The sequence below is a fragment of the Cebus imitator genome, unplaced genomic scaffold, assembly GCF_001604975.1.
Source record: "Cebus imitator isolate Cc_AM_T3 unplaced genomic scaffold, Cebus_imitator-1.0 Scaffold24, whole genome shotgun sequence".
Classification (NCBI taxonomy): domain Eukaryota; kingdom Metazoa; phylum Chordata; class Mammalia; order Primates; family Cebidae; genus Cebus; species Cebus imitator.
This window is the reverse complement of record NW_016107339.1, coordinates 14243176-14266586: the sequence shown is the minus strand read 5'-3', so window position 1 is coordinate 14266586 and position 23411 is coordinate 14243176. Positions and strand designations below refer to the sequence as shown.

Here is a 23411-nt window from a genome sequence, read left to right as displayed (position 1 = left end):
AAAAAAAAAAAAAAAGAAAAAAAAAAAGTTACCAAAATAGCAAAAAGCATTAATGTATACTCCTCACCTAGATTTCCCAAATGTTAACATTTTGTCATGTTTACATTAATATCTTTTTTCTCTAAATATGTATACATTTATGTATGTTAATATTATATTTAAACATAAACATAGATTCAAATTGTCCTGAATATGAGCTCACAGATACAGTATTCTTACTCAAATTTTCCCAGCGTCCTATAGAAAAAAATACCCAGGCTGGGCGCTTTTCCAATGTCCTTATAGAAAAGAATATGCAGGCCAGGCCGAGTGGCTCACATCTGTAATCCCAGCACTTTGGAAGGCTGAGGTGGGCAGATCACGAGGTCAGGAGTTGAAGACCAGCCTGGCCAGTATGGTGAAACCCTGTCTCTACTACTACAAAAAATTAGCCAGCCTGGGCAATAGAGCAAGACTCCGTCTCAAGAAAAAAAAAAAAAAAAAAAAAGATCCAGTGGAAGATCCAAATCAGGATCCCATGTTGTATTTAGTTATCATATCTCTTTAGCATTCTTTTTTTTTGAGACGGAGTTTTGATCTTGTTGCCCAGGTTGGAGTGCAATGGCACACAGTCTCAGCTCACTGCTACCTCCGCCTCCTTGGTTCAAGGGATTCTCCTGCCTCAGCCTCCCAAGTAGCTGGGATTACAGGCACGCACCACCATGCCCAGCCCTCCCAAAGTACTGTGATTACAGGCATGAGCCACCATGCCAGGCCTTTTTTTTTTTTTTTTTTTTTTTAAGACAAAGTCTCACTTGCGCAGGCTAGAGTGCAGTGGTGTGATTTCAGCTTACTGCAACCTCTGCCTCCCGAGTAGCTGGGATTATAGGAACTTACCACTACACCTGGCTAATTTTTGTATTTTTAGTAGAGATGGGGTTTCACCATGTTGGCCAAGCTAGTCTCGAACTCTTGACCTCAGGTGATCTGCCCCCCACCTTGGCCTCCCAAAGTGCAGGGATTACAGGCGTGTGCCACTGCTCCAGGCCTCTGAAGTATCTTTTTTCTTTTTTTGACATGGAGCTCTCTCTGTCACCAGGCTGGAGTGCAGTGGCATGATCTTAGCTCACTGCAACCTCTGTTTCCGGGGTTCAAGCGATTCTCCTACCTCAGCCTCCAGAGTAGTTGGGACTACAGGCAGGCGCCACCACAACCAGCTAATTTTTGTAGTTTTAGTAGAGATGAGGTTTTGCCATATTGGCCAGGATGGTCTCAATCTCTTGACCTGATCCGCCTGCCTTGGCCTCCCAAAGTGGTGAGATTACAGGCGTGGGCCACCTCACCCGGCCTTAATATCTTTTAATCTGGAATAGTTTTTCAGTCTTTGTCCATGACATTGATATTGTTGAAGCATATAGACCAGTTGTTTTGTAGAATTTCCCTCAGTTTGGGTTTGTTGGTTATTTTCTCATGCTTAGGTAATACTTTTTTTGTTTTTTTGCTTTGAGATGGAGTCTCACTCTCACCCAGGCAAGAGTGCAGTGGCGCGATCCTGGCTCATTGCAACCTCTATCTTCCAGGTTCAAGCGATTCTCCTGCCTCAGCCTTTGGAGTAGCTGGGATTACAGGCACCTGTGACCACGCCTGGATAATTTTGTATTTTTAGTAGAGATGGGGTTTCACCATGTTGGCCAGGCTGGTGTACTCCTGCCCTCAGGTGATCTACCCGCGTTGGCCTCCCAAAGTGCTGGGATTACAGGCATGAACCATTGTGCCCAGCGATTTTCTCCAGCTCTCCTGATAACCTTCCCCCAAATCTCTTTGTAGCTTCTTTGGTTTCTATGATGCAAATGAGACGGTCTTGGAGATGGAGGAGCAACTGGTGAGCCCCCCCCGGGATTACTTTCCCTTCCATCCACTGTCCCGCCTCATTCTGGAGCCCTCTCTGTGACTCCTGAGCTGAAGGGTTTACCCTGTGGGGAGGAGGTTTACATGCCGGCAGTAACTCACTTTGTCTCTCCTTGTGTCTCTCTTCCATGCTTCCACGCCCCTTCGACCACCTTGAAGGTTTATCTGCGAGATTCTTTTGGGTTGAAGACTCTATTGGCCCGGGGGGCCATAGTGAGGTGTCCAATGGCCGGGATTTCCCACACAGCCTGGCACTCCAATCGTACCCTTTATGAGACCTGCATTGAACCTTGGCTCTCCTGAGGATATATTCAGGGGTCCCCAGGAAATCCCTAGTCCAGAGACCAAGTGGTGGCCTTGGAAAGCAGATGCCAGGCTCTGGTGTGCCTGTGACCACCTCATTGCTCCACACTACCCCCACCAACCTGGACTCCCAGAAGCCCTCTCCTCTGCTCCTCTGTGAATGACAAGTTCTGGCCTCCCCTACCTCATGTCCTCTCATTTGGGGGGTTGCTCCATGCTCTCCCTTTCTCTCAAGGTCGAAGTTGGGAAGTGAGAAACCATGTTTTTAACTTGTGGCTGCTTTTGCTGCTGCTGCTTCTCCGTATCTGGCTGTACGGGAGGAGAACCCACCCCCTGCCTACCACAGGGGTCTCCTTCCAGGCCACTCAGGACATTTTTAGCTTCTATTCTTCCCATATTCCCTTTTTTCTCTGAAGTCCTCTGTCATCAGCCCTCCCAACCCCTAAGAGGGACTACCCATGAGAGTGGGGTTCTGAGGCTCCCCTATGGGGACAGTTCCGTTCCTGAAGTGTCAGTGTTGGGGAATATCTGTGGCCTGTGAGGCCCATCTCAGGTTTGGGGATCCCCCAGTCCCTATGATCAGTGTTGGAGTAACCCCTGGGAGCCTAGTTTCTTTGAGGCCCCAGGCCCTCTTTTAACTTCCCTTGAATGGGTGTTACCCCTGTATTTATAGAAATAAAGTTCCATTTCCTCAGTGTGACTTGGCTCATTTCCAGGTGGAGGGGACCTGGCTCCCTAAGGAGGGTGTGGACAGAGCTGAGGCCTGGGTGCCCAGATTCCTGGTCTAGGGTGGGGACCCCCTTGGTGTTTCCGCTCTCTCTCAATGCCCATTCTTTGTGGGTTCCTGATCCTCTGCGGGTTCTTTCCTGCCGAAGACAATTCTCTTCCTCTCCCAGTCCCCAAGATTGGGGGGCTAAGCTCAGGGCTCCAGTGGTTTGGGCCTCAGCCTCATGGGTGGAATGCGCTTGCCACCCCCAGGCTAGACGAGGGGGCCGAGGGTCAGGGTGGGCATTTGTTGTGCCCCTTTTGAGCTTTGTGGGCCAGAGCTGGGTGTAGGGCTGGACAATGAGCCTTCTCTTCTTGAAAGAAGAAATTTTGGCTGAGACAATAGAGCCCTGTCTGCTCTGGCATGGGGGGTGGTGGCTGACTCAATTTTGTTCCCCCTAAGCCCTAACAAATGTCATCAAGAGAGGGGGACAGTTTCCCCCTTGGTGCCCTGGGCTGCCCTCCTGCCCCTTTGTGACGACTTGCCCTTCTGTCTTTCCTCAGCTGATCTTGCTTCTCCCATGACCTGACCTGCTTTGTTCCTTGCAGCTGTTTCTCTCCCTGCCCCCCAACTCTCCCCTAGTCTGTGTAGTGTTAAAGGGGGTACTGGTGGTGTTACAGAGCTTCTATCTTCTGATTTGGGGAGTCCAGAAATGGGCCTCACAGGGTTGGAAAGACACTTCTAGGGAGCTCTTTGTTGGGGTGGAGATGAGGGTAGAGGGACTTGACCCTACTAAGCTGACCCAGCTGGAGCTGAGGAGGAGGCTTGTGGGAGGGGGCAGGAATGGGAGGACTCTTGGCCAGCCCCTCCTCTCCCTCTTAGCCCGCCAGGTCTACCCACTAGTCTGAGCTGCTTCTGCTGAGGCTGCTCTGCCTGAAGCCTCGTAGGAGAAAGAAGCCAGGTGGGAATGGGGAGAGAATTTCAATGGGGAAAGAGTGGGGTTTACTCAGAGACTTGGGGGGGGCATGAGTTGAGGGGTGTTTTGTTGGAGCAAGGGATGAGCATTTAGGGTGTATGTGATGGTGTGTGAGGGGAGTAGCAGTGTGTGTAAGGTGTGGTTTCCAGGTGCTTGGTTTGTGTGTATGGTGTGAGGGTGTATAGCTAGCGTTTTGAAGGTATGAAGTTATAAGAGAGCATGTTAAAGACAGGAGTGCCATAAGGGGAGGGTTGACTGTCCCTCCAGATTGTGCAGAGGGCATTAGAAGTAAAAAGGTTAGAGCGGAGGTGGAGGGGGTGTGCTGGGGTGTGAGTTTTATGATGCTGAATGGATCATGATATGCTAAGGATAGGATAGTGTTGGGTGTACACACAGGTGTAGGCAATCCTGGTGGCTAGTATGTAAAAGTGAATGTCCTGACTCCCTTAGAGGGCACCAGCAGAGTGCCCTTGGAGGGGCTAGTGCTGGAGAAATTAATAGGAGAGGGGAATGGCATCCATTAACCTTTTCTTTCGGGCAGCCCAAAGGGTCCGGAGTCAAAGAGAATCATGGGGTCCAGGGCTGAGCTGTGCACTCTATTAGGCGGACTCTCGTTCCTCCTGCTACTGATGTCAGGCAAGCGGGCCAAGGGTGGATCTCTCAGAGAGAGGTGACAACAGTGGGGGTGGGGCCTGGGGTGACCTCTTCTCGGGAGCCTTCTATTGGGGGTGGGACTTCACAGGCAAACAGAACTGCGAGTTTAGAAGGGGGGTGAGAGGGTGTCATCTGGAGGGACAGCGGGGCCTCAATAGCCCGTTCAGGGAAGTGGGACTCCTGGCTCCCCAGGGCGTGGCCTACTCAATGTCTCCCACCTCATCCTCTGGCATGGACGCAGTCCGGGAGTCTGCTCCAAGCAGACAGTGGTGGTCCCGCTCCGCTACAACGAGTCCTACAGCCAACCAGTGTACAAGCCCTACCTGACCTTGTGTGCTGGAAGGCGCATTTGCAGCACTTACAGGTGAGGGATGAGGAGATGGGACCCCAAGAACCGCGACCAGGACCCGTCCTCAGGGTCCTGAGCCAGTCGCTGTGTTCCAGGACCACCTACCGCGTTACGTGGCGGGAGGTGAGGCGGGAGGTGCAGCAGACCCATACAGTGTGCTGCCAGGGCTGGAAGAAGCGGCACCCGGGGGCGCTCACCTGTGAAGGTGAGGCTGGGTCTTCCAGGCGCTGCGGGAGGCGCGCTCCACGGAGCTGGGGGCTATCGGTTCGAGTCTGAACCCCACTTCCTCTGTCCACAGCCATCTGCGCCAAGCCTTGCCTTAACGGAGGCGTCTGCGTTCGGCCCGACCGGTGCGAGTGCGCCCCCGGCTGGGGAGGGAAGCACTGTCATGTGGGTGAGTCGACTCAGCCTTCCCCAGCGAGGGCTCCCTGACCTCCCCACCTACCCAGGCGCTTGCCCCCGCCCCCTCTCTCAGCCCCTTCCTCTTTTCGGTAACTAGACGTGGATGAATGTAGGACCAGCGTCACCCTCTGCTCGCACCGTTGTCTTAACACGGCCGGAAGCTTCACCTGCGGCTGCCCCCACGACCTAGTGCTAGGCCTGGACGGACGCACCTGCAAGGAGGGGTCCCCAGAGCCCCCAACCAGTGCCAGCATACTCAGCGTGGCCGGTGAGCGGGCAGGAGTACGGGCCACCGCGGCGACCTGGGACAGACGTCTGGGGTCGGGCAGCGGTCACGCTCTTGGTCTCCTTTGTCCCTAGTTCGGGAGGCGGAAAACGACGAGCGCGCTCTGAAGCGAGAGATTCAAATTCGTGAGCTGCGAGGGCGCCTGGAGCGGCTGGAGCAGGTGAGCCAAGCCTGCGGGCTGGGGCGAGGCCAGACCTCACTATCAATACCCTGAGGCAACTCTTCCTTTGTAGTGGGCCGGTCAGGCTGGGGCCTGGGTCCGAGCGGTGCTGCCCGTGCCGCCTGAAGAGCTGCAGCCAGAACAGGTGGCTGAGCTATGGGGCCGGGGTGACCGGATCGAATCTCTCAGCGACCAGGTGCTGCTGTTGGAGGAGAGGCTGGGTGCCTGTGAGTCCTCATGCTCCTCCCTGCCTTGACCTGTATTCCCCAACTTTCCCCAAGACCCCTCCCTTTCGAGCCTGCCCTCTTTTCTCCATGCCCTTCTCCAACATTCACTATCATACCTTCCCAGGATCTCTCCACTTCCCCATTCTTCTCTTCTGAAATCCTGTCTGGAGCCCAATAGTTCCACTTACTGTTTGGTGAGAGTGGCAGTGTAGTCCACTCCAGGCTGACCACAGCCAGTCTCTGTCATGTCATTAACCAGGCTCCTGTGAGGACAACAGCCTGGGCCCTGGCCTCAATCATTGATAAGGAGCCTCTACAGCACCCCTGCCACCTAATTTATACAGAAACTGGACTCACAAATCCTCTGGGCTTGGCCAACTATGAGCTGCAGATAAGGCTATCAGCCACCAAAGAGCAATGAGCAATGGAAACTTCAGAGAGCTGAAGGAAGGCGGAGGCTGGTGTTGTTGGCCCATCCCTGAGTCTTCTGGCTGGGGGCAGATTGCCTGGGCAAGAACTGTTTCTTCAATAACAAATGTAACCACCAAGCACCCAGATCTCTCTCTCTCTCTTTATTTTCAGTTTTTTGCTGTTATCCAGATAATAAAAACCATCCACGCAAAACTGGGTCCCACCCTCTCCTTTTGCTCCCAGCCTACCTCCCCAGTTGTGGGAACAGGTCTGGAGTGAGAGGCAGGGAGTGGTTAATGCCACCAGGAAGAAATGAAAACTGGCTCAGAGAGGGGGAAGCCTCAACAGAAAAAGAAATAAATTAAAAGCCCTCCTATCCTCTCCAGCCAGGGTTCAGTTCCTTTCCCCAACTTCCCAGGGAGCAGAAGTGAGCGCAGCACCTGATGTCTGCCTCTTCCCCTTGTGTCTGGTGAGATGGTGCAGCAGGGCTGCAGGGGGTTGGGTGGGGTCAGGACCATTGAAGAATGGTACCATGGGGATAGAGAAAAGCAGAAATGTGGAGACCGAACTGGTATCCTGGAGTGTGCATGACCCTGGGCATCTGGGCAAGGGCAGGCATGTGACCTCTGAATTAGAAGAGTCCAGCCCCCACTGACAGGAGGCTCCACTGGGAGGGAAGGTGAAGGTGCTGAGGAAAGCTCCCAGGTTGAGCCTGGGAGGAGTGTTCCAGGTATTGGCTTCTAGTCACAGGGCGAGAAGTCCTCCTCACAAACGGATGTGTCCATTGAATCCATGGACTTTGGAGTGGGGGAGAATTGTTCCACAGAATGGATGAGTCCACTGGCCAATGTGGGGTGGAAAGGAAGAGAAGACCACAAAGGAAGAGACTCCACTGGGGATGGAATGTTCCCCACCCTTGTGTAGGCTGAGCCACTGCGGATGAGGGGGAGGCAACTGTGCCACAGAGAAGATGGCAGGTCAGAGTGGGGGTCAGAGTGGAGACTGCACCGAGGCAAGAGTCCATGGGTGGGGCCAAGAGGGGGCAGGAGTGGCACTGTATCCACATTCGCTTCAGAAGTTGAAGATTCCAAAGAGGAGAATAAGTGGGGAGAGGGGAGACAAGGAAGAGGGCTTGGCCCTGCTTCAGGGCCCACTGGGTAGGTAGGCGTGGGTAAGAAAATGGGGACACTTGGGAGGAAAGCTCAGAGCCGGGGTTCACCCACCCCCCCAGGCTTCTTCAGATAGTCACCACCACCCCTGCCATCAGTGGAGATTTCCCGGAAAACAGTGAGCATGGAGTGCCGGACTCTGTCAGCCAGAGCTGGGACGTCATCTGGTGTCAGCCCTTCTGTGGGCACTGGGGGCAGCACCCGCACCTGACATCGTCCTGGGGCAAGGGGAGCACCATCATGGCCTGTCCACCCAGGTCTTTGCCCACAGGTGGGGCCCAGCTTCTGAGCGACACTCTCTTCCTCAACCTTTCAGTTCTCTTCCCCCAACCCTGGACAACCATCCCTGGGCCTGTCGGCTGCCACCAGTTTTCTGAGGCTCTTCTGTACAAAGCCTTCTCCAATCCCCAGTCCAGACATCTCCTCAGCACCCCTCCAGCTCCTCATCTGGACTTGGCATTTACTGCTGAATGAGTGTTACTCATTACAGCTTTGTGCACACAGGCCTTACCTTTCCTGCTAGATTAATAACAGCCTCTCTTGGGACTAAGTGCTACCTATCTGGCAGGGTATGGTCATGCTTGGTAAAGACTTATTGGCTGATGTGGAGTCAGGCTAGGTGACTGTGTGGACATCTCATGGCTCTGACACTGAATGATCCCCCTGCCTCACAGGGATGTCCTCCCAGCCTCTCCGGACACACCCTATCCCAGACCTGCTCAAAGCCCTCACCCGAGGTGAAGCGGCGCTCCTTCTTGCAGTAGAAGTCTTGGTAGGAGGACATGACTATGGGGACAATGGGAACCTGGGGAAGGGGTAAAGCAAATCAGTTCACAGCTCTCTTCTGAGACCCCTACAGTAAGCCCCTTCCCAGAGATGAGGGAATGGTATGGGTTAGCGGCTGAGTAGCAGAAGGGACAGCAGTAATCACCTGGGCCTGCACTGCAAGATGGAAGGCGCCACGTTTGAAGGGCAGCATGGAGCCGTTGTGGTTTCTTGTTCCCTCAGGAAATACCCAGACCCTCACCTGGGGGAGAAAGAGGGTCAAGGAAGACAAATACATATGGAGGAGTCAGAGTAGGTGTGATGTTACAATGGGACCCCTGAGGCCCATTGGCCCTGCATATCAGTTTATTTACAACTCTTCTACTCTCTATCCCTCCAATCCCCCATTTCCCCAGGATGACTCACGTCCTGGGTGAGCAGGGTCTGGGCGACCTCAGACATGACACTGATGGCATCCCCCGTACGCTTCCGGTCGATGAAGATGACTCCTGCCAACCAGCAGGCCAGCCCAGCAGAGCCAGCCCACAGTAGCTCACGCTTGGCAATGGGCACACAGCGGCCTGGCAGTACTTCCATCATCCCTTGGGCAGGATGGGGGTGGGTGAGGATCAGGGTGGAGGCAGAGTGTCACAGAAGGCAACCCACCTCACCCAGATCATCACCCACTCTGGTAGGGACTGGAGATGAAGGAGACTAGGCAGGGCGAGCCCCAAGTGAAGGAAAGGGTGACCAAAGGTATATGTACCCTGCTTATGAGAGCAGTTCTATCCCAGGGAATGAAGGCCTTAGAGGGAGGCAAGGGGGCAATGTCCCAGAGGAAGGGGAATTGAGGATCTTTAGGAGAGGAGATTCTAGGGAAGGTTCCAGCAGGGGAGGTATGGCTGGGGGAGGTGTGCCCTGTGGTGGGATCTCACCAAGCAGGTCGAGAGAGCTCTGGTGGTTGGAGACAACAACATAGGGCTGCGAGGGAGGGAAGTGGTGAGCCCCTCGCACCTCCACTCGGATCCCGTACAGGTATTTGATGTGGAGCAGCATTAGACGCAAGATCCTGTGGGGTCATGGCAAGGGGTCCCAGTGGGATCCATTGATGTCCATCTGCATGCCTCAGCTCCCCCCACCCTGCTGTCTTTCTGACCATCTTTGCAGTCCTCTCCCCATTCTGACCACCTTTGCAGTCCTCTGGTCTCTCAGTCTCTTCCACACACACTGCGCCCCCTTCCCCCACTCCACTACTCACTTCGTACCCTTAGGTTCCCTCATCGCCCAACACCCCTTGCCTCTCACTTCATGTTCTCGACGTTGCGTCCTCGCACGGCACACACAGGGATGGCAAGCACAGCCAGGAAGAGGATCCAGCCATTGTAGAAGGCCATCTTGAAGAAGTACTTGGCACTGGGGCTGCAGAACCACAGGGTGGGCAGCAGGAAGAGCAACAGCAGGAAGAACAGCAGCATCCATACCCCTGGCCACAACTCCATTCTGGCCACCTGCAGGGGATGGGGCAGGGGACAATCAGCCTGATTTCTGGAGGAGAGTGGGATAGGCAAGGCACATTAGCAGGGTTGGGGGTTGGTGCTATGAGGACAAGGGCCAGAGACACAGTTCCACTGAAACCTTCCCAGTAAACTCTCTAGGATGAGGGTGGTAGACAGGGAGCTCAGGAATGCTCTCCCACCCCTCTTCCCAAAAGCTCCTTATGTATTCAGACAAGAGGCACAAGACATGGACATCTACAACTCACAGACGTCTGATAATAAATGACAATAAGAATGATAGCTCAGCTGGGCACAGTGGCTCACACCTATAATCCCAGCACTTTGGGAGGTGGAAGCAGGCGGATCACCTGAGGTCAAGAGTTTGAGAACAGCCTGGCCAACATGGTAAAACCCTGTTTCTACTAAAAATACAAAAAATTAGCCGGGTATGGTGGCGTGCACCTGTAATCCCAGTTACTAGCGAGGCTGAGGCAGGAGAACTGCTTGAACCTGGGAGGCAGAGGTTGCAGTGAGCCAAGATCATGCCATTACACTCCAGCTTGGGCAACAAGAAACTCCACCTCAAAAAAAAACAAAAAAAAACTTTCACCTTTCACGTAATTAGACTAAATGTTATAATTTCATTGATAAGACTATGGATATTTGCTATGAAAGGCATAGAAACNAAAAAAAAAAGAATGATAGCTAATGCTTGTAGCTGGTAAGGTCTTATAATGGTCTATACTTGTGCTGCCCAAGAAGGTAGCCACCACCTACAAGTGGCTACTGAGCACTTGAAATGCAGATAGTCTGAACTGAGATGTGCTGGGAATGTAAAATGCACATCAGATTTCAAAGACAGAATAAAAAACCAAATGTAAGATATCCCATTATTAATCTTTTATACTGACTACATTTTTATAATCTTTTGGATGTATCAGATTCCAGAAAATATGTTATTAAAATTAATTTCACTCTTTTTGCCTTTTAAAAATGTGGCTACCAGAAAAAAAATTACACATGTGGCTTGCATTATATTTCTGTAGAACAGCACTGGTCTATACATTAAGTTAAACTCTTAAAATGATCCATACAATAGTCTTGAAAGTATTATTATTTACATTTTATACTTAATAGGCCCAGAGAGGCTAAATAACTTACCTGAGGTCATACAGCTCCTAAACAGCAGTTTCTAGGTTAAATCTAAGCTGCCTGTGTTCCTAACTACTTGGTTACACTGACACCGGTAGGTACTGCACGTATATATACCAACACAGCACACAGCAGATATGGCGATAGTGACAAAGCACCCACAGCCATATACCCAGGGACCAAATAGCAAGATTAAAGGTTCGTGTCACTAATGCCAACACACAGTCATACAAGGATTAACATGTTCATACACAGACACAAATTTATAATTACGCCCAGTGACAGATAAAGGAATGTAAATGTATAACTAGAAAAATCCCTCTCCACCCAGGCAGCTGCCCCATTCCTAGGTAAACTCATGGACATACCTGGAATAGCTATAAGACCAATCCTACCTCCAGACAGGAACACAAATCCTACTACCCTTTTCCTTCCTTCTAGTGACACTTTGTGTGGGCAGGTACAGTGTGTAAGTTCTCACCAAGTGAAAAAAGGAGGGCAGGGAGTAAAGGGGACATAACAGCACCTGCCCTGGCAGAGGAAACGGCTCAAGAGGAAGAGGGGCAGGAACACAGAACCTGTGTTCTAGGTTCTTCCTCCTTCCTCCACTCTGCCCCACTGCTGGGGGCAGGGTAACAATTCACAAAAAGGGGGTTCAGGCAAATACCTGTCATTTCTACTGAGGCGACAGGCACTGTCTTCCCATGATAGGAAGGGCTGTGCTCAAAGGTAAGCCCATTGCCAAGCGAGAAGGTAACAGGCAATAGAGGAAACAGGAGACCCTGCCAGCTGGAATACTGTAGGCTCTCTGAGCTGCTCTATCCCACTGCCCCTACAAGTTCAGAACAGCATCATTTCTCCCCGGAATTATGTGCAGTAGGCTCCTAACTCCCTCCAATCCATCTTCCACGTAGCAACCAGAGATTTTTCTGTTAACACAGAAAAAATATTAACACAAAGTTTTTTCTGTTAACACAGAGTTTTCTGAAACACAGAGCATTTCCCTGTCTTGCTTAAAGGCTCTTCTTGACAGGTTGACTTCTGCTTCGACCACATCCTCACAAAACGTTTTCTTTTTGCTCCAAACTGATTCACTTCAGTTCCTCAGATACCATGATCTTTAATGCATCTGCACCTTGAACATGCTGTTCCCTTTGGCTGGAATGCCCACCTCTTCTCCTGCCTCCCACAGTTCAGTGTCATCTTTTGGAGGTCTTCCTGAAACCCTGCAGGCCTGTGCTTTCATTACACTTTTATTCTGATCAGTGGGTCTTGAAGTGTAGAAATGCAAATTATTAGACTTCACCCGGATCCACTGAATCAGAAATTATGGGCATTAGGCCCAGCAATCTATTTTTCTTTTTCTAACTCTGTCACTCAGGTTGGTCTTGAACTCCTGATCTCAAGTGATCCTCCAGCCACAGCCTTCTGAAGTGTTGGGATTACAGGTATGAGCCATCATGGCTGGCTAGCAATCTGTATTTTAACAAGCCCTCTGGTGAGTCTGGTGTGCGCTTGAATTTAAGAACCACTGATCTTGACAACACACTATGTGCTGACATTTTTGTTTCCCTCCTTAGGCTGTAAGCAGCTTAAGGACAGGGACTCTGTCTTATCTCTGATGCCAAGACAATAGGAGATAGAGTAGGTGGTCAATAAACACTTGCTGAACAGATTTTAAGGCTGCATACACACCCACAGACCTACAATTAATGAGATGGCAGTTCTGATCACAAATCAGATAGTTACCCTCCTGAGTAGTATTGACTACTAAAAGTCACTGAGAAAGTAACGAACACACTAAGCCTAATGGTAACCGGCTCTGAATAGATCATGTAATACATGGCCATAATGAAGGCAGAGTGACAATAATCAGGAAGAGGTCATCTCACAAGAGAAATGTACAGAATGGGATCAACATGCCACAGGGAAAGATGCTGCTCTCATCAAATGTGCCAACAGTGCAAAGAATGGAGGATAATGTCCATAAATAAATACCAATGATGGGGTTCACAGCAGGGTTAACCCTGTGACATACACGGAGCTCGTGGACACAGACTGTACACAGCCACTGGAAAGATGTTTGTGTAGAGGGGCACAGGCCAGGGAGGTCACCGAGGTAAGGAATGCAGGGATGGTTCTTTGCAGACCTGGAGACTCAGTTACCTTCTTCTCTAACACTTGATATTAAGTGACCTTCTTTGGAGAACAAAAGTCCAAGGATTTAGAAATGCAATGGAGGGCCAAATTTAATGAGCATATAGCTCACAAAAGATACTGATGATAAATTTATAGCACACATTCTATGGTCCTGTTACCTCAGTGTATCATGCAAAGGGGCATGCACATGTGTGATGTGAACTGTGACTGGGAAAACATAGCAAACAGGCCAATTCAATCAAACATGAGAGTGTGGGCTATTCAACCAAGCCATGGGATCCTACACATGAAGACTAGTGCATATGGTAGGACCATGGACATGTCAGCCAAAGCAAAATAAGGTCTATAACTTTCACATGCTGAAATAAACATGCAAAAACATAAAACATGCAAGTAACATGAAACCATAGATCACGTGCGATACATGAAAACTCACACTCATGTGGTACTTGAACATGTCAAAACTGGATGTGAGACATGGACACAAGAATGGAGAATGGGCAATTCTGATAGAAAATAACACATAATTTCTACACAGCCTATGGATAGCATAGGGACAACCTAGTTGCACACAAGCCATTAAACATGTCAAAGGCACACAGACTCAATGTAGAAAACATGGCTCCCATAAGGCATTTGTGTGTCAGTAAGGGTCTAGCAGTGTGGAAGGCCACTGAGAAACAAGAGGTCCTGTGCCCAGATGGAAACAGAGGCACCTAGGGGTATTTTTAAGAGGCAAATTCTGCTGGCCTTCTCCCTTAATGACCCCTCAAGAGTCATGTGGGGTCAAAGGGCAAGAAAAGGAATTGAGGAAGGTGTAGAGAATTCCCACTCCAGGATTCCCTGTGCACACTCCCAGTCCCAAATTCACAAGGGTTTCCATTTCTCCTCCCTCCCGTGTCTCTTCCATCCTTCCTCCCTCTCAGGTCCCCTCTCCTTTCCCCAGCAACCCTCTTCCCAGGCGGCCCCTCTCCTTTCCCCAGCAACCCTCTCCCCCAGTCGGCCCTCCCAGACCCAATTTCTCCCCTTCCCCTCATCCTAGTCCCTTTCAGCACCCTCCTCCCTCCTCCTCCCATCCCTTTCCCGCCCACACCTCAGTGGGGTGGGGGGCCTGGGGGGCTGGCCCCCTCCCCAACCAGGCTGCGGCAGCGGTGGTGGCGGATGGCTGTGTCTCTGTCTCTGTCGGGGTGTCGGTGCCAAGGGGGCGACGGGATTTGGGGGTGTCCTAGCCCCTGCCGATGGAGGGGAGGTGGGAGTGGGAGGTTGGGCCCATAGCGGTAGGAATGGTGGGGGGTTGTCCCCCCAGCACCCTCCCTCCCTCCCTCCCTTTCTGCTGTCTCTCTGAGGGCTGGGGCTGCTGCTGCCGCTATTCCCCCTCCACCCCTCCCCAACGCCTGCTGGTTTCCGGGGCTGGCCAGGAAGTGGAGGGCGGTGATGGGCAGCCCGTTTTGCCAATCGTTTCCCAGAAACTCAGGCGCCCCCCCCACCTCCTCCCCACCTCTACCACCAATATCCTTTTGCGAGCCCCGCCCCAGGACAGCTCAGCTGCGCTTTTCCTCCGTCTGTGCTCTTCCCTGGCTCCAGCTGCATCTTTTTTTCTCTCACCCCCTTTCGGCTCTGGATCCCTTGGTGCTGTATTCCTCCTTCGGCACATTCCTTCCTTTATTCTCCATCAGCTCTCTTTTTACTGCCACTTTTACTTGGTCTCTTTTTTTCTCAACTCTGGTTATCTGCTGCTTATTCCCCTCAACTATTCTCAAGGACCCCTTTTCCCGTCCCCCATTCAATTCTAAATATTTATCAATCACCTACCTACCAGTGCCAAGCATTAAGTTCACCTCTCTTTTTTTTCTCTCCAGGGCTCCATCTCATCTCACCTCACTCTCCAGCCCTCTGGTCTGGTTTCTTTGCCCTTTGTCCCCCGCTATCTCCCAGCAGTCCATCTCCCTCCTCCACCCACCCTCTCTGACCTGTAAAGAGATCTCTTTAGCCTTATCCCTTACCCTTTCCTTTCCATGCTCTTTTACCTCTGTGCTTTTTTTTTTTTTTTNTGGGAGTGGTGCTGCAGGTCCCAGGGCATCAGCAGTTTCCAGAGCAGCTGGCGCCAGCGTGGTCCTGGGCAAGGGCAGCCCTTCTGCTGTGCCAGTCAGTGCTCTCTCTCTTTCTCGTTTTTCTTTTTCTTTTTTTATTTTTTTAAGACGGGGTTTCACCATGTTGGTCAGGCTGGTCTTGAACTCCCGACCTCAGGTGATCCGCCCGCCTTGGCCTCCAAAGTGCTTGGATTACGGGCGTGAGCCACCACGCTCGGCCTATCTCTGTACTTTTTCTTTCCTACTTCCTTCCTATCAGTCCTTACTTGCCCAAGCTGAGACAGCCCCTTCTCACAACATACAATATGGGTACATCTTTTCTTCCAATGGAAGTTGGGCTTTAGGGCTGTTTTGCAGAAAAAAAGTGAGGAAGAATGACGATTCCTCGGTAGCCATGTATCTAGTTTTCCACCCCCTCTTCTCTTCCTCCACTCCCATTATCCCTTTAATAGGATCATTCCATCACCTCACTCTTCATTTCCACCTTTCCCTCTCAGTATTTTCCTTCCTAAACCTTGTTTTCACTTGCCCCAGTCCTTCTTTACGCAACTGCTAACTTCTCATCTTTCCTTACTCTTGAGTCACATGGGACCTTTTATCAAGGTCCCGCCTCTAGCCACACCTTTACCCTTCGTGAGTTACATGCCCTCGGGAAGAGGACTGGTAGTGGGAGGGCTTTTACCTAGTTTTGCTCCTTAGGCCACAGTGAGGGTCAGTGATTATAGGAAAGGCCCAGACTCCCAGGGGTCCAGCCCTGGAAGACTCTATTTCTGCTGGGAAAATTATAAGGAGGAAGGGGCGGGTCTAAACCCCGCGGGTCTCCCTAAAAGGGGCGGGCCTTGCCCCTTCTGCACCACTTACAAAGGGGGTGAGGCCAGAGCTTTTCTGCTCTTAAGGTTTAAAACAAGAGTTGAAGTCAATCCTGTTCTACTCTGTGCCACATTAAGAAACGTGTGGGTCTTTAGTTTGGTTTTGCTCTGTAAATCACCTAAAGTGGGGAGGGCTGAGTCGTCCAGCCGAATGCGTTGGGTTAACACCAGCGCCGCAGATCGATGTTCGCACTATCCAAACGTCGGGCTTATCCCAGTTCGGCTCCCTTCACAAAAAGGGAGTGGCAGACCCAAGCTCTGCTCTCTACGTCACCCAAGAAGGCTGAAGCCATTTTGAACCCTGCGACTCTAGCGTTTCCCTCTTTCCCTAGCTCTTCGCCGTCTTTCCCAATGCCGGCCAATCAGGGGCGAAGGAAAAGGTCCAATCAGCAGAAAGTCCACAGCTGAAGGACCCGGATGAAACGAGCCGAAGACTTTGAACTGCGAACCTCGCCAACTGTAGAGCAGTCACCATGGCGACAGATAAGGGTGAAGGGGTGGAACAACAGAAGGTTCAACCCTCACAAGACTGGCCCACCCCCGTCTCGCCGCGTGCTGCGCCGGCGCATTTTACTTAACCATCATTTTCCGTCAAGTTCTAGCCAATGAGTTGCTTTGGAGCCTTACGCTCCAAAGTCCAACAGGAATCCGGACATTCTCTAAAAGAGGAAACGAAGGAAAGAAAGGGGCTGATAGTGGGTGAGGCCTATAGGTAGTCCCAAGCAAACTGCTTCTGGCTTTGGTTATGACTGGCAACTACTCAGACGAATAAAGCCCTCCCTGGCCAGGCGACAAGTGTAGCGAGTTATTACCAATCCCTTGGCACTGCACATTGACTTCGACGGAATCAGCCAATAGCCACTGGGCGAAGGCAGGACCGCACTAACCTTTTCCCGCCCCCACCCTTTGGGCCAATCGTTTCTTTTGAATCTTTGTGACTGGCAGGCGCTCGTACCAATAGTCATTAGGGAACCTTGAAGCCTGCCCAACGATCGTGTGCAGGAGGTGGTTTCTGGTTGGGGCGTGTGTTTGTGTATTTGGGGGGACTGAAGGGTACGTGGGGCGAAACAAAACCGGCAATGGCAGCAGCGGAGGAGGAGGACGGGGGCCCCGAAGGGCCAAATCGCGAGCGGGGCGGGGCGGGCGCGACCTTCGAATGTAATATATGTTTGGAGACTGCCCGGGAAGCTGTGGTCAGTGTGTGTGGCCACCTGTACTGGTGAGAATCGACCGGGGGGGGGGGGCCGGAGTGGAAGGCGGTGGACTTATTACTGGGGAGCCTAGGAGAGAGGAATCATACAGTCATACAGATAATCAGAGGGCAGGTCCCATAGGTGACGCCCGACGGGAGACAGACATACGACTTTGCTGGTATGTTGTGGGTGGGACGATAATGTCTGTACCGTCGAGATCTGTGGAAAGGAAGGTCTTAAGAACCAGGAGCCTGGGGCATGTGATGTGCTGAGAAGAGGAGGTGAAGCGGGGAGTGGCGGGACAGTGAGAGACCCGAGCCACCTTACCCCAGAGAACGGAGGGTTCTTAGGTGTGCAGGTGGAAACAGATGAGACGCAAAGGTTAGGGGAGGCACGTATCAATTGAGTTGGGGAGAACCAGGGAATATGAATCATATTCAGATGAGATCTGGGAGGGGGTTGTTATGACAAACCTGGGGACAAGGGCCCTGTGGTGGGGCAGAGTTGAGAGGTTAAAGGGTTGTAAAGATAGGGACATTATTTAGCTTGAAAATGAGGAAAAGGAGTAATGGGGGAATGTGCTAGTAAAGGAGTTTGGTTTGGAGTGATGGGGTTGGAGTTAAAAAAAGGAGACCTGGAAAGAGATGGCTGAAGGGAATTAGAAATTAACTTGAAAGGCAGAAAAGAGAGGGCACGAAAATTTGTGTGTGTTTGTTGGGGAGAGGAGAAAAGAGAGGTTGAGTATTGTTGAGGATGGACAGAGCTTTAGGTGTTGGAAGATCAGACTAGCAGGAAGGCCAAGTTGGCTGGCATGGTAGAGGTTGCAGAAAATCTGAAAAGCAACAGCAGGTAATGCCTGGGAAGAGGGGTGAGATCGGATTATGCAAAGTCTGGGGTCTGTGTGTCTCTTTTCTGTAGCTATTTTAACCTTTTTTTTTTTTTTCCCCCATGCAGTTGGCCATGTCTTCATCAGGTGGGTACTCAGGATATGAAGAGGGACATGGGAAGGTCTGAGGAGCTGGAAGACCCTCTTGTGTACTGGAAACCACTTTTTTTCTCCCCAGTGGCTGGAGACACGGCCAGAGCGGCAAGAGTGTCCAGTGTGTAAAGCTGGGATCAGCAGAGAGAAGGTTGTCCCGCTTTATGGGCGAGGGAGCCAGAAGCCCCAGGATCCCAGGTGAGAGACTGGAGGTGTTGCTTAGGGAAGATAGAAGGTTTTTGCCCTTGGTAAACGGTGTGGAAGAGGAGAGGAGAAAATTCCCTGTTAATCTCCTCTCTCTTCTTCCTCAGATTAAAAACTCCACCCCGTCCCCAGGGCCAGAGACCAGCTCCAGAGAGCAGAGAGGTGAGTCTTCTTGTCCAGTTGTGTCTCTTCCTTGACAAATTTGCCTGCTTCCCCTCTGACTTTTTCTACCTCCCTAGGGATTCCAGCCATTTGGTGATACCGGGGGCTTCCACTTCTCATTTGGTGTTGGTGCTTTTCCCTTTGGCTTTTTCACCACCGTCTTCAATACCCATGAGCCTTTCCGCCGGGGTACAGGTAAGAGTCACACTCAGCTTCCATCAGGGAGCCCTGTCAGTCCCCTCAGGCCCCCTCCCAGCCTAGGAGCATGTGCTTCCACAGCTTTCCTCTCTCCCACAGGTGTGGATCTGGGACAGGGTCACCCGGCCTCCAGCTGGCAGGATTCCCTCTTCCTGTTTCTCGCCATCTTCTTCTTTTTTTGGCTGCTCAGTATTTGAGCTATAACTCCTTCCTGCCCACCTCCAGCCAGAGGAGAATCAGTATTGGGGGTCCCTGCTGACCCTTCCTTACTCCTGGATCCCCTTGACCCCTCTATTTCTGTTGGCTAAGGCCAGCCCTGGCCATTCTGCAGGACGGCTTAGGGACGTCTAGACATAGGATGGGAGAGTCTTCTCCTCAGAGGCTCACTCAGTAATATTGTAATCGTCTGCCCTGGGGGAGGAGGATGGACTGAGAGAATGTCTTTCTCCTTTTCTGAGTCTTTGCTTTCCCTGATTTCTTGATTTGATCTTGAAAGGTGGGCAAGGCTCCCTTTGACTCTCCCCCACTCCCCGTCTTACTGATTTAATTTAATTTTTCACTCCCCAGAGTCTAATATGGATTCTGACTCTTAAGTGCTTCCTCTTCCTCACTACCTCCTTTAATACAAATTCAATAAAAAAGGTGAAATGTATTGATGGGATCTCTTCCCAAGTTCGCCCTCCCTCCCTCCCTCCCTCCCTTTCTCCTTCACTCCCTCAACAGAAGCATCTCCTCCCCAGTTTGAGTAGATGTTTGGTGTAGTATGGGGAAATGTGGGGATGAGTCCCTTTCCTTCAGGGCCCTCAAGGGTGTAGGGGTGAGGTTGTCTCTCACACAGACACAGACACACAAGGGCAAGATGTGTCAGGTGTTTATTCATCATTGTGGGGGGCTCTGGTTGTAGAAGAAAGTTTGGCAAGGTGGGGTTATACAGGAGAGATAATACAGGAGACTTGGTCTGGGGCCAGAACGATTCCAGGGAAAAAGAAAAGGGAGCTGATGGATGGGATCTGTCAGTGGGCCCCTCAAGGCCCTCCAGTACCACTCTCGCCTGCTTCAGGTTCCTCCGACTGATTTAGCTCTGCATGCTCCTCCTCTTCTTCCTGGTTTTCTGCGGCCTTCCTGAGGAGGAAGATTGGGGGGAGTGCTGCACATTGTCATTCCACCCTCCAGCCCCCCTTCGCTTGCTGCCTGGAAGCCCTAGGTCTGAAGGGTCTAGCTTTCTCCACTCACCTCTCTTCTCCTCGGTGTCTCCGCCTTTGCCACAAGATGACCCCAATGAGCAGGGCGGCTGTCACCAGGCCTCCCAGGATCCCCAGGACCAGGGCTAGAGTTCCCAGCCCTGATCCTCCCACAGAGCCTGTAGAGAGACGGGGAAAATTGAGAACACAGCCCTCACCACTCACCATTCCTTTCTTATTGACCATCCCCTCAGTCACATGTGTTGGGGGCTATCTTCTGCTTCCTTGACTTGATCGAACCCCTCACCTGCAGTTGGCCCCTCCTCGCCTGGTTCTGGAAGACAAAGTTAGATCCAGTTAGAGAGAGGTTTATTTAGTGGGAGCCCCAGTTGAGTCTCTCTTTCATTTTTTGTTTATTTTTGAGACGGAGGTTCACTCTTGTCGCCCAGGTTGGAGTGCAGTGGCACAATTTTAAGTCACTGCAAACTCTGCCTCCTAGGTTTAAGCGGTTCTTTTGCCTCAGCCTCCCGAGTAGCTGGGATTACAGGTGTCCACCAATATGCCCAGCTAATTTTTGTAGTTTTGGTAGAGATGAGGTTTCATCATGTTGGCCAGGCTGGTCTTGAACTCCTGACCTCAGGTGATCTGCCCACTTCACCTCCCGAAATGCTAGGATTACAGGTGTGAGCCACTACACCTGGCCAAGTCTTTCCCTTTCTTTAGTTCAGAGGAAAGAAGGAGAGGCTTGGCTGCTCTCTTGGAAGAATTTGGGTGGGGCAGGGGAGGCCTGAGTGTGGGTACACGGAGGGAGAAGTGGGGTGGCTCTTGGGGATAAGGCCAGAATGGGGCAGGAAATTAGAGCCTGTGCTGTCCCTCACCCTAGCCCCAGGGTCCCTAGAGCTTGGGGAGAGTTCTGACCGATGATGCTGATGCTGACAGCACGGCTTTCCTGGGACCCGTGGCTGGGATGTGTGGCCACACAGCTGTAGGTTCCCTGGTCCTGAGGCCCCATCTCGGGGAGGATCAGCACAGGGCTGGAGGGAAGGGACAAGGGCACACCCTGGTGGGGGAATGGGAGAGGAGACTATTTCAAAACTCTTGTCTTTTTGTCTCCACGTCTTCAGATACCCTCTCATCCTCCTCAGCTCCTAGCCTGCCTTTCCCTTGTTAGCCCTCTTCCCTCCCTGTTGCTAGCTGTGGTTCACCCTACCTCCCAGCCCCTCTCTCCAGGTCACTCACGTCCTTCATCCATTGGATTTGAGGATAGGTCTGGGCAGGGACATCACAGGTCAGGGTTACGGTCCTGCCAGGAGCTACCGCACCACCTTCTGGCTCCACCACCAATTGGATCTCCTCTGGAGGCACAGGCTCTGGGAGTTAGAAGGGTTATGAGGTGGAGAGTTATACCTGTGAGTGATCCTGGTGACCATGGGCTTGACTCCCTCTTTCCCTGAGGGCCAGACTTCCAGAATGTGCTCATGTGAGCTTGGAGCCCTCCCCACCTCTGCTCACCCCAGACACGAGGCTGGATGGGGGCTGTGTGCAAGGCCCGGCGTCGGGGAAGGCCTGGGCTGAAGCTACAGGAGAAGGTGAGATGGGCAGCTCCTCCCCGGGCTGGGGTCACCATTAGCTCTGACTGCAGTGTGAAGAGCCCTGTCTCAGGGTGTTTCCTGGTCTGTTCCTTCACAGATACTCCTATGGTGGGAAGATAAGACGACTTATCCCAGGGTGGGTATGGGAGCGAGATCAGGGAGGAAGCAGCTTGAGGGGCACCTTAGGACTCACCCTTCTCATTAGGCACCAGGGATTTCCCATCCAAGTGCCAGCTAAGAGTCCCTGCAGGGTAGCTTCCCTCTGACACACATGTCCCCACCTGGGGAAAGAGTGGTGACCTCAGAGTCCTTTGAAAATGAGAGATGCCACACGCCCACACCCACACCCACTCCCCTCCTGTTCACAGGACCGGTTTCTACTTCTTCCGCTTTCTTCCGCTACCTTATTGGGAACACCAGCCGTAAGTTCAGAGGCAGGATCTATAATTTCTGGCTTCCCAGGAATCTCTGAAGGAGAAAAAATCCAATCAGAGGCTGTAACTGTAAAGGTTCTCAAACTGTGTGTGTGGGAATGGGGCCAGCGGAAGTCAGAGGCCCTTGTGGGCCAAGGCTGGGGTTGAAGGCTTTTTCTTAGATAAGATGGGGGCCTTGGAGAAGGCCCTGGAATCCTTACGGTAGACACGGACTCGGTAGTTGGACTTGGTCTCCTTTCCATTCCTGTTCATTGCCCGGCACCGGAAAATCCCCTCATCCCGAATCCCAACAGCTGGAAGGAAGAGGGAGCCATTGGGAAGGACACGAGCCACACTATCCCAGGGGCCTCCCTGGGGAGACAGGACCTTCCAAGCTTCTGTCCGGCCTGTGTTCTGGAAGCAGAGAAGAGGGGCCTAAACAGTGCAAGGCCTTCAGGAAAGGACTGTGAGGCAGGGCGACGGGGATGCAAATCATTGCTGGTTTCCCTGGAAGTTGGGAGGCTGCAGCAGGAGCCCTGCTTACCAGTTTCCATTCCAGCTGCTGGGGTGGTTTCTTGGGGGCCCCCTTACACTTCAGCACCAGTGGCTCACCGATCCGGGCTGTGACGTTTTGAGCACCTACTACTGCTCCTGGGAGACAGCACCGTGGTAGAGGGGCAGGAAGGGAGATGAGGGCTAATGAACTTTGGACAAGGTGGGTGAGGGACCTTGAAAAGCAGTTCCTCAGGTTCTGGGAAAAGTTCTAGGGCAATTGGGGCATGGAGTTAAAGTGCTTTCTGCAGGGAGGGTCAGTGGGATGGGGGGAGTGGCTCACCCCACAGACTGAGGACCAGCACCCAGGCTCCAACTGCTGCTCCTGCTGCCATCCTGCTTCTTTCCAGGCTCCTGGCTCTGTCTGCCCTTCTGCCTGCTGTGGCCACCGCCCTAGGTGGGGCCTACACCCTCTCTCCAGCCCCCATCTTTCAGTCTTGTCACAGGGAATGCTAGGAATTCATGCCTTTGGGGACAAGAGTCCTTCAGGTACTCCAGAAATAATTATCACCCCACCCCTGGGCACTGCCAGCCTCTGGGCACAGCCACTTTCCTGGGGGTTGGGAAGTGTACCCTCTAGGCTCTCTTTCCCTCAGAGCCCCCCATCATATTTATTCCATCAGTCCCTCAGGGCCTCCTGGTGACGCACTGAAGCCCCATCTTGACTGGGCAAGGTTGCATCAATAGGGTTCAGGCCTGGCTGTTGTTTGCAAGGGTGCAATGGGGCCTGCATAGTGAAGGCAAGGCTGGGGGATGGGGAGAAACCTGTTTGGAGCTTTATGAAAGAAAGTCATTTTTTTTCTGGGGTTTCTCATTTTTTTGAAAAAAATTCTCAACTAAACCCAGGGAAAAAAGAAATTTCTTTATTTAAAACT

At 52.0% G+C, this 23411-nt stretch overlaps 5 protein-coding genes across 14 annotated transcripts in view; 3 read left to right on the top strand and 2 right to left on the bottom strand.

Annotated features, from left to right (window-relative positions):
• Positions 1 to 2887, top strand: part of PPT2 (palmitoyl-protein thioesterase 2) — a 14630-nt gene extending 11743 nt beyond the window's left edge. For all 3 annotated transcript variants that reach the window (XM_017522764.2, XM_017522765.2, XM_037736299.1), the window contains exons 8-9: positions 1807 to 1861; positions 2047 to 2887. In XM_017522764.2, coding sequence (XP_017378253.1) covers positions 1807 to 1861; positions 2047 to 2190 — 199 coding nt within the window. In that variant the 3' untranslated portion in view covers positions 2191 to 2887. The remainder of the gene's footprint in view (positions 1 to 1806; positions 1862 to 2046) is intronic.
• A 439-nt stretch (positions 2888 to 3326) lies between these two features.
• Positions 3327 to 6574, top strand: EGFL8 (EGF like domain multiple 8). 2 transcript variants are annotated; one of them, XM_017522768.2, is made up of 9 exons: positions 3327 to 3857; positions 4414 to 4542; positions 4768 to 4890; positions 4971 to 5080; positions 5174 to 5269; positions 5375 to 5545; positions 5638 to 5723; positions 5797 to 5950; positions 6210 to 6574. In XM_017522768.2, the coding sequence occupies exons 2-9, from the start codon at positions 4442 to 4444 to the stop codon at positions 6251 to 6253; spliced, it is 885 nt and encodes a 294-aa protein (XP_017378257.1). In that variant the 5' UTR covers positions 3327 to 3857; positions 4414 to 4441; the 3' UTR covers positions 6254 to 6574. The 2 variants fall into 2 exon arrangements, with proteins under 2 accessions (XP_017378257.1, XP_037592232.1); XM_037736304.1 differs by lacking the exon at positions 5375 to 5545.
• On the bottom strand, positions 6503 to 16387 carry AGPAT1 (1-acylglycerol-3-phosphate O-acyltransferase 1). 5 transcript variants are annotated; one of them, XM_017522772.2, is made up of 7 exons: positions 15876 to 16387; positions 9601 to 9803; positions 9231 to 9364; positions 8722 to 8897; positions 8462 to 8557; positions 8263 to 8335; positions 6503 to 7748 (listed from the first exon to the last, which is right to left on the bottom strand). In XM_017522772.2, exons 2-7 carry the CDS (start codon positions 9792 to 9794, stop codon positions 7564 to 7566), a joined length of 858 nt encoding a protein of 285 aa, XP_017378261.1. In that variant the 5' UTR covers positions 9795 to 9803; positions 15876 to 16387; the 3' UTR covers positions 6503 to 7563. The 5 variants fall into 5 exon arrangements, with proteins under 5 accessions (XP_017378261.1, XP_037592228.1, XP_037592229.1 ...); XM_037736300.1 differs by lacking the exon at positions 15876 to 16387 and adding an exon at positions 14981 to 15000; XM_037736301.1 differs by lacking the exon at positions 15876 to 16387 and adding an exon at positions 14942 to 14963.
• A 646-nt stretch (positions 16388 to 17033) lies between these two features.
• RNF5 (ring finger protein 5) lies at positions 17034 to 19450 on the top strand. 2 transcript variants are annotated; one of them, XM_017522774.2, is made up of 6 exons: positions 17034 to 17281; positions 18210 to 18228; positions 18320 to 18432; positions 18546 to 18600; positions 18678 to 18795; positions 18898 to 19450. In XM_017522774.2, exons 1-6 carry the CDS (start codon positions 17142 to 17144, stop codon positions 18993 to 18995), a joined length of 543 nt encoding a protein of 180 aa, XP_017378263.1. In that variant the 5' UTR covers positions 17034 to 17141; the 3' UTR covers positions 18996 to 19450. The 2 variants fall into 2 exon arrangements, with proteins under 2 accessions (XP_017378263.1, XP_017378264.1); XM_017522775.2 differs by lacking the exon at positions 18210 to 18228 and having other exon boundaries at positions 17192 to 17281.
• A 201-nt stretch (positions 19451 to 19651) lies between these two features.
• Positions 19652 to 23384, bottom strand: AGER (advanced glycosylation end-product specific receptor). Of its 2 annotated transcripts, none has more exons than XM_017522763.2 (11): positions 22820 to 23384; positions 22529 to 22635; positions 22206 to 22398; positions 21975 to 22039; positions 21765 to 21852; positions 21492 to 21674; positions 21219 to 21349; positions 20898 to 21039; positions 20287 to 20313; positions 20032 to 20158; positions 19652 to 19945 (listed from the first exon to the last, which is right to left on the bottom strand). In XM_017522763.2, the coding sequence occupies exons 1-11, from the start codon at positions 22869 to 22871 to the stop codon at positions 19855 to 19857; spliced, it is 1206 nt and encodes a 401-aa protein (XP_017378252.1). In that variant the 5' UTR covers positions 22872 to 23384; the 3' UTR covers positions 19652 to 19854. The 2 variants fall into 2 exon arrangements, with proteins under 2 accessions (XP_017378252.1, XP_017378251.1); XM_017522762.2 differs by having other exon boundaries at positions 19652 to 19920.
• Positions 23385 to 23411: the final 27 nt, after the last annotated feature.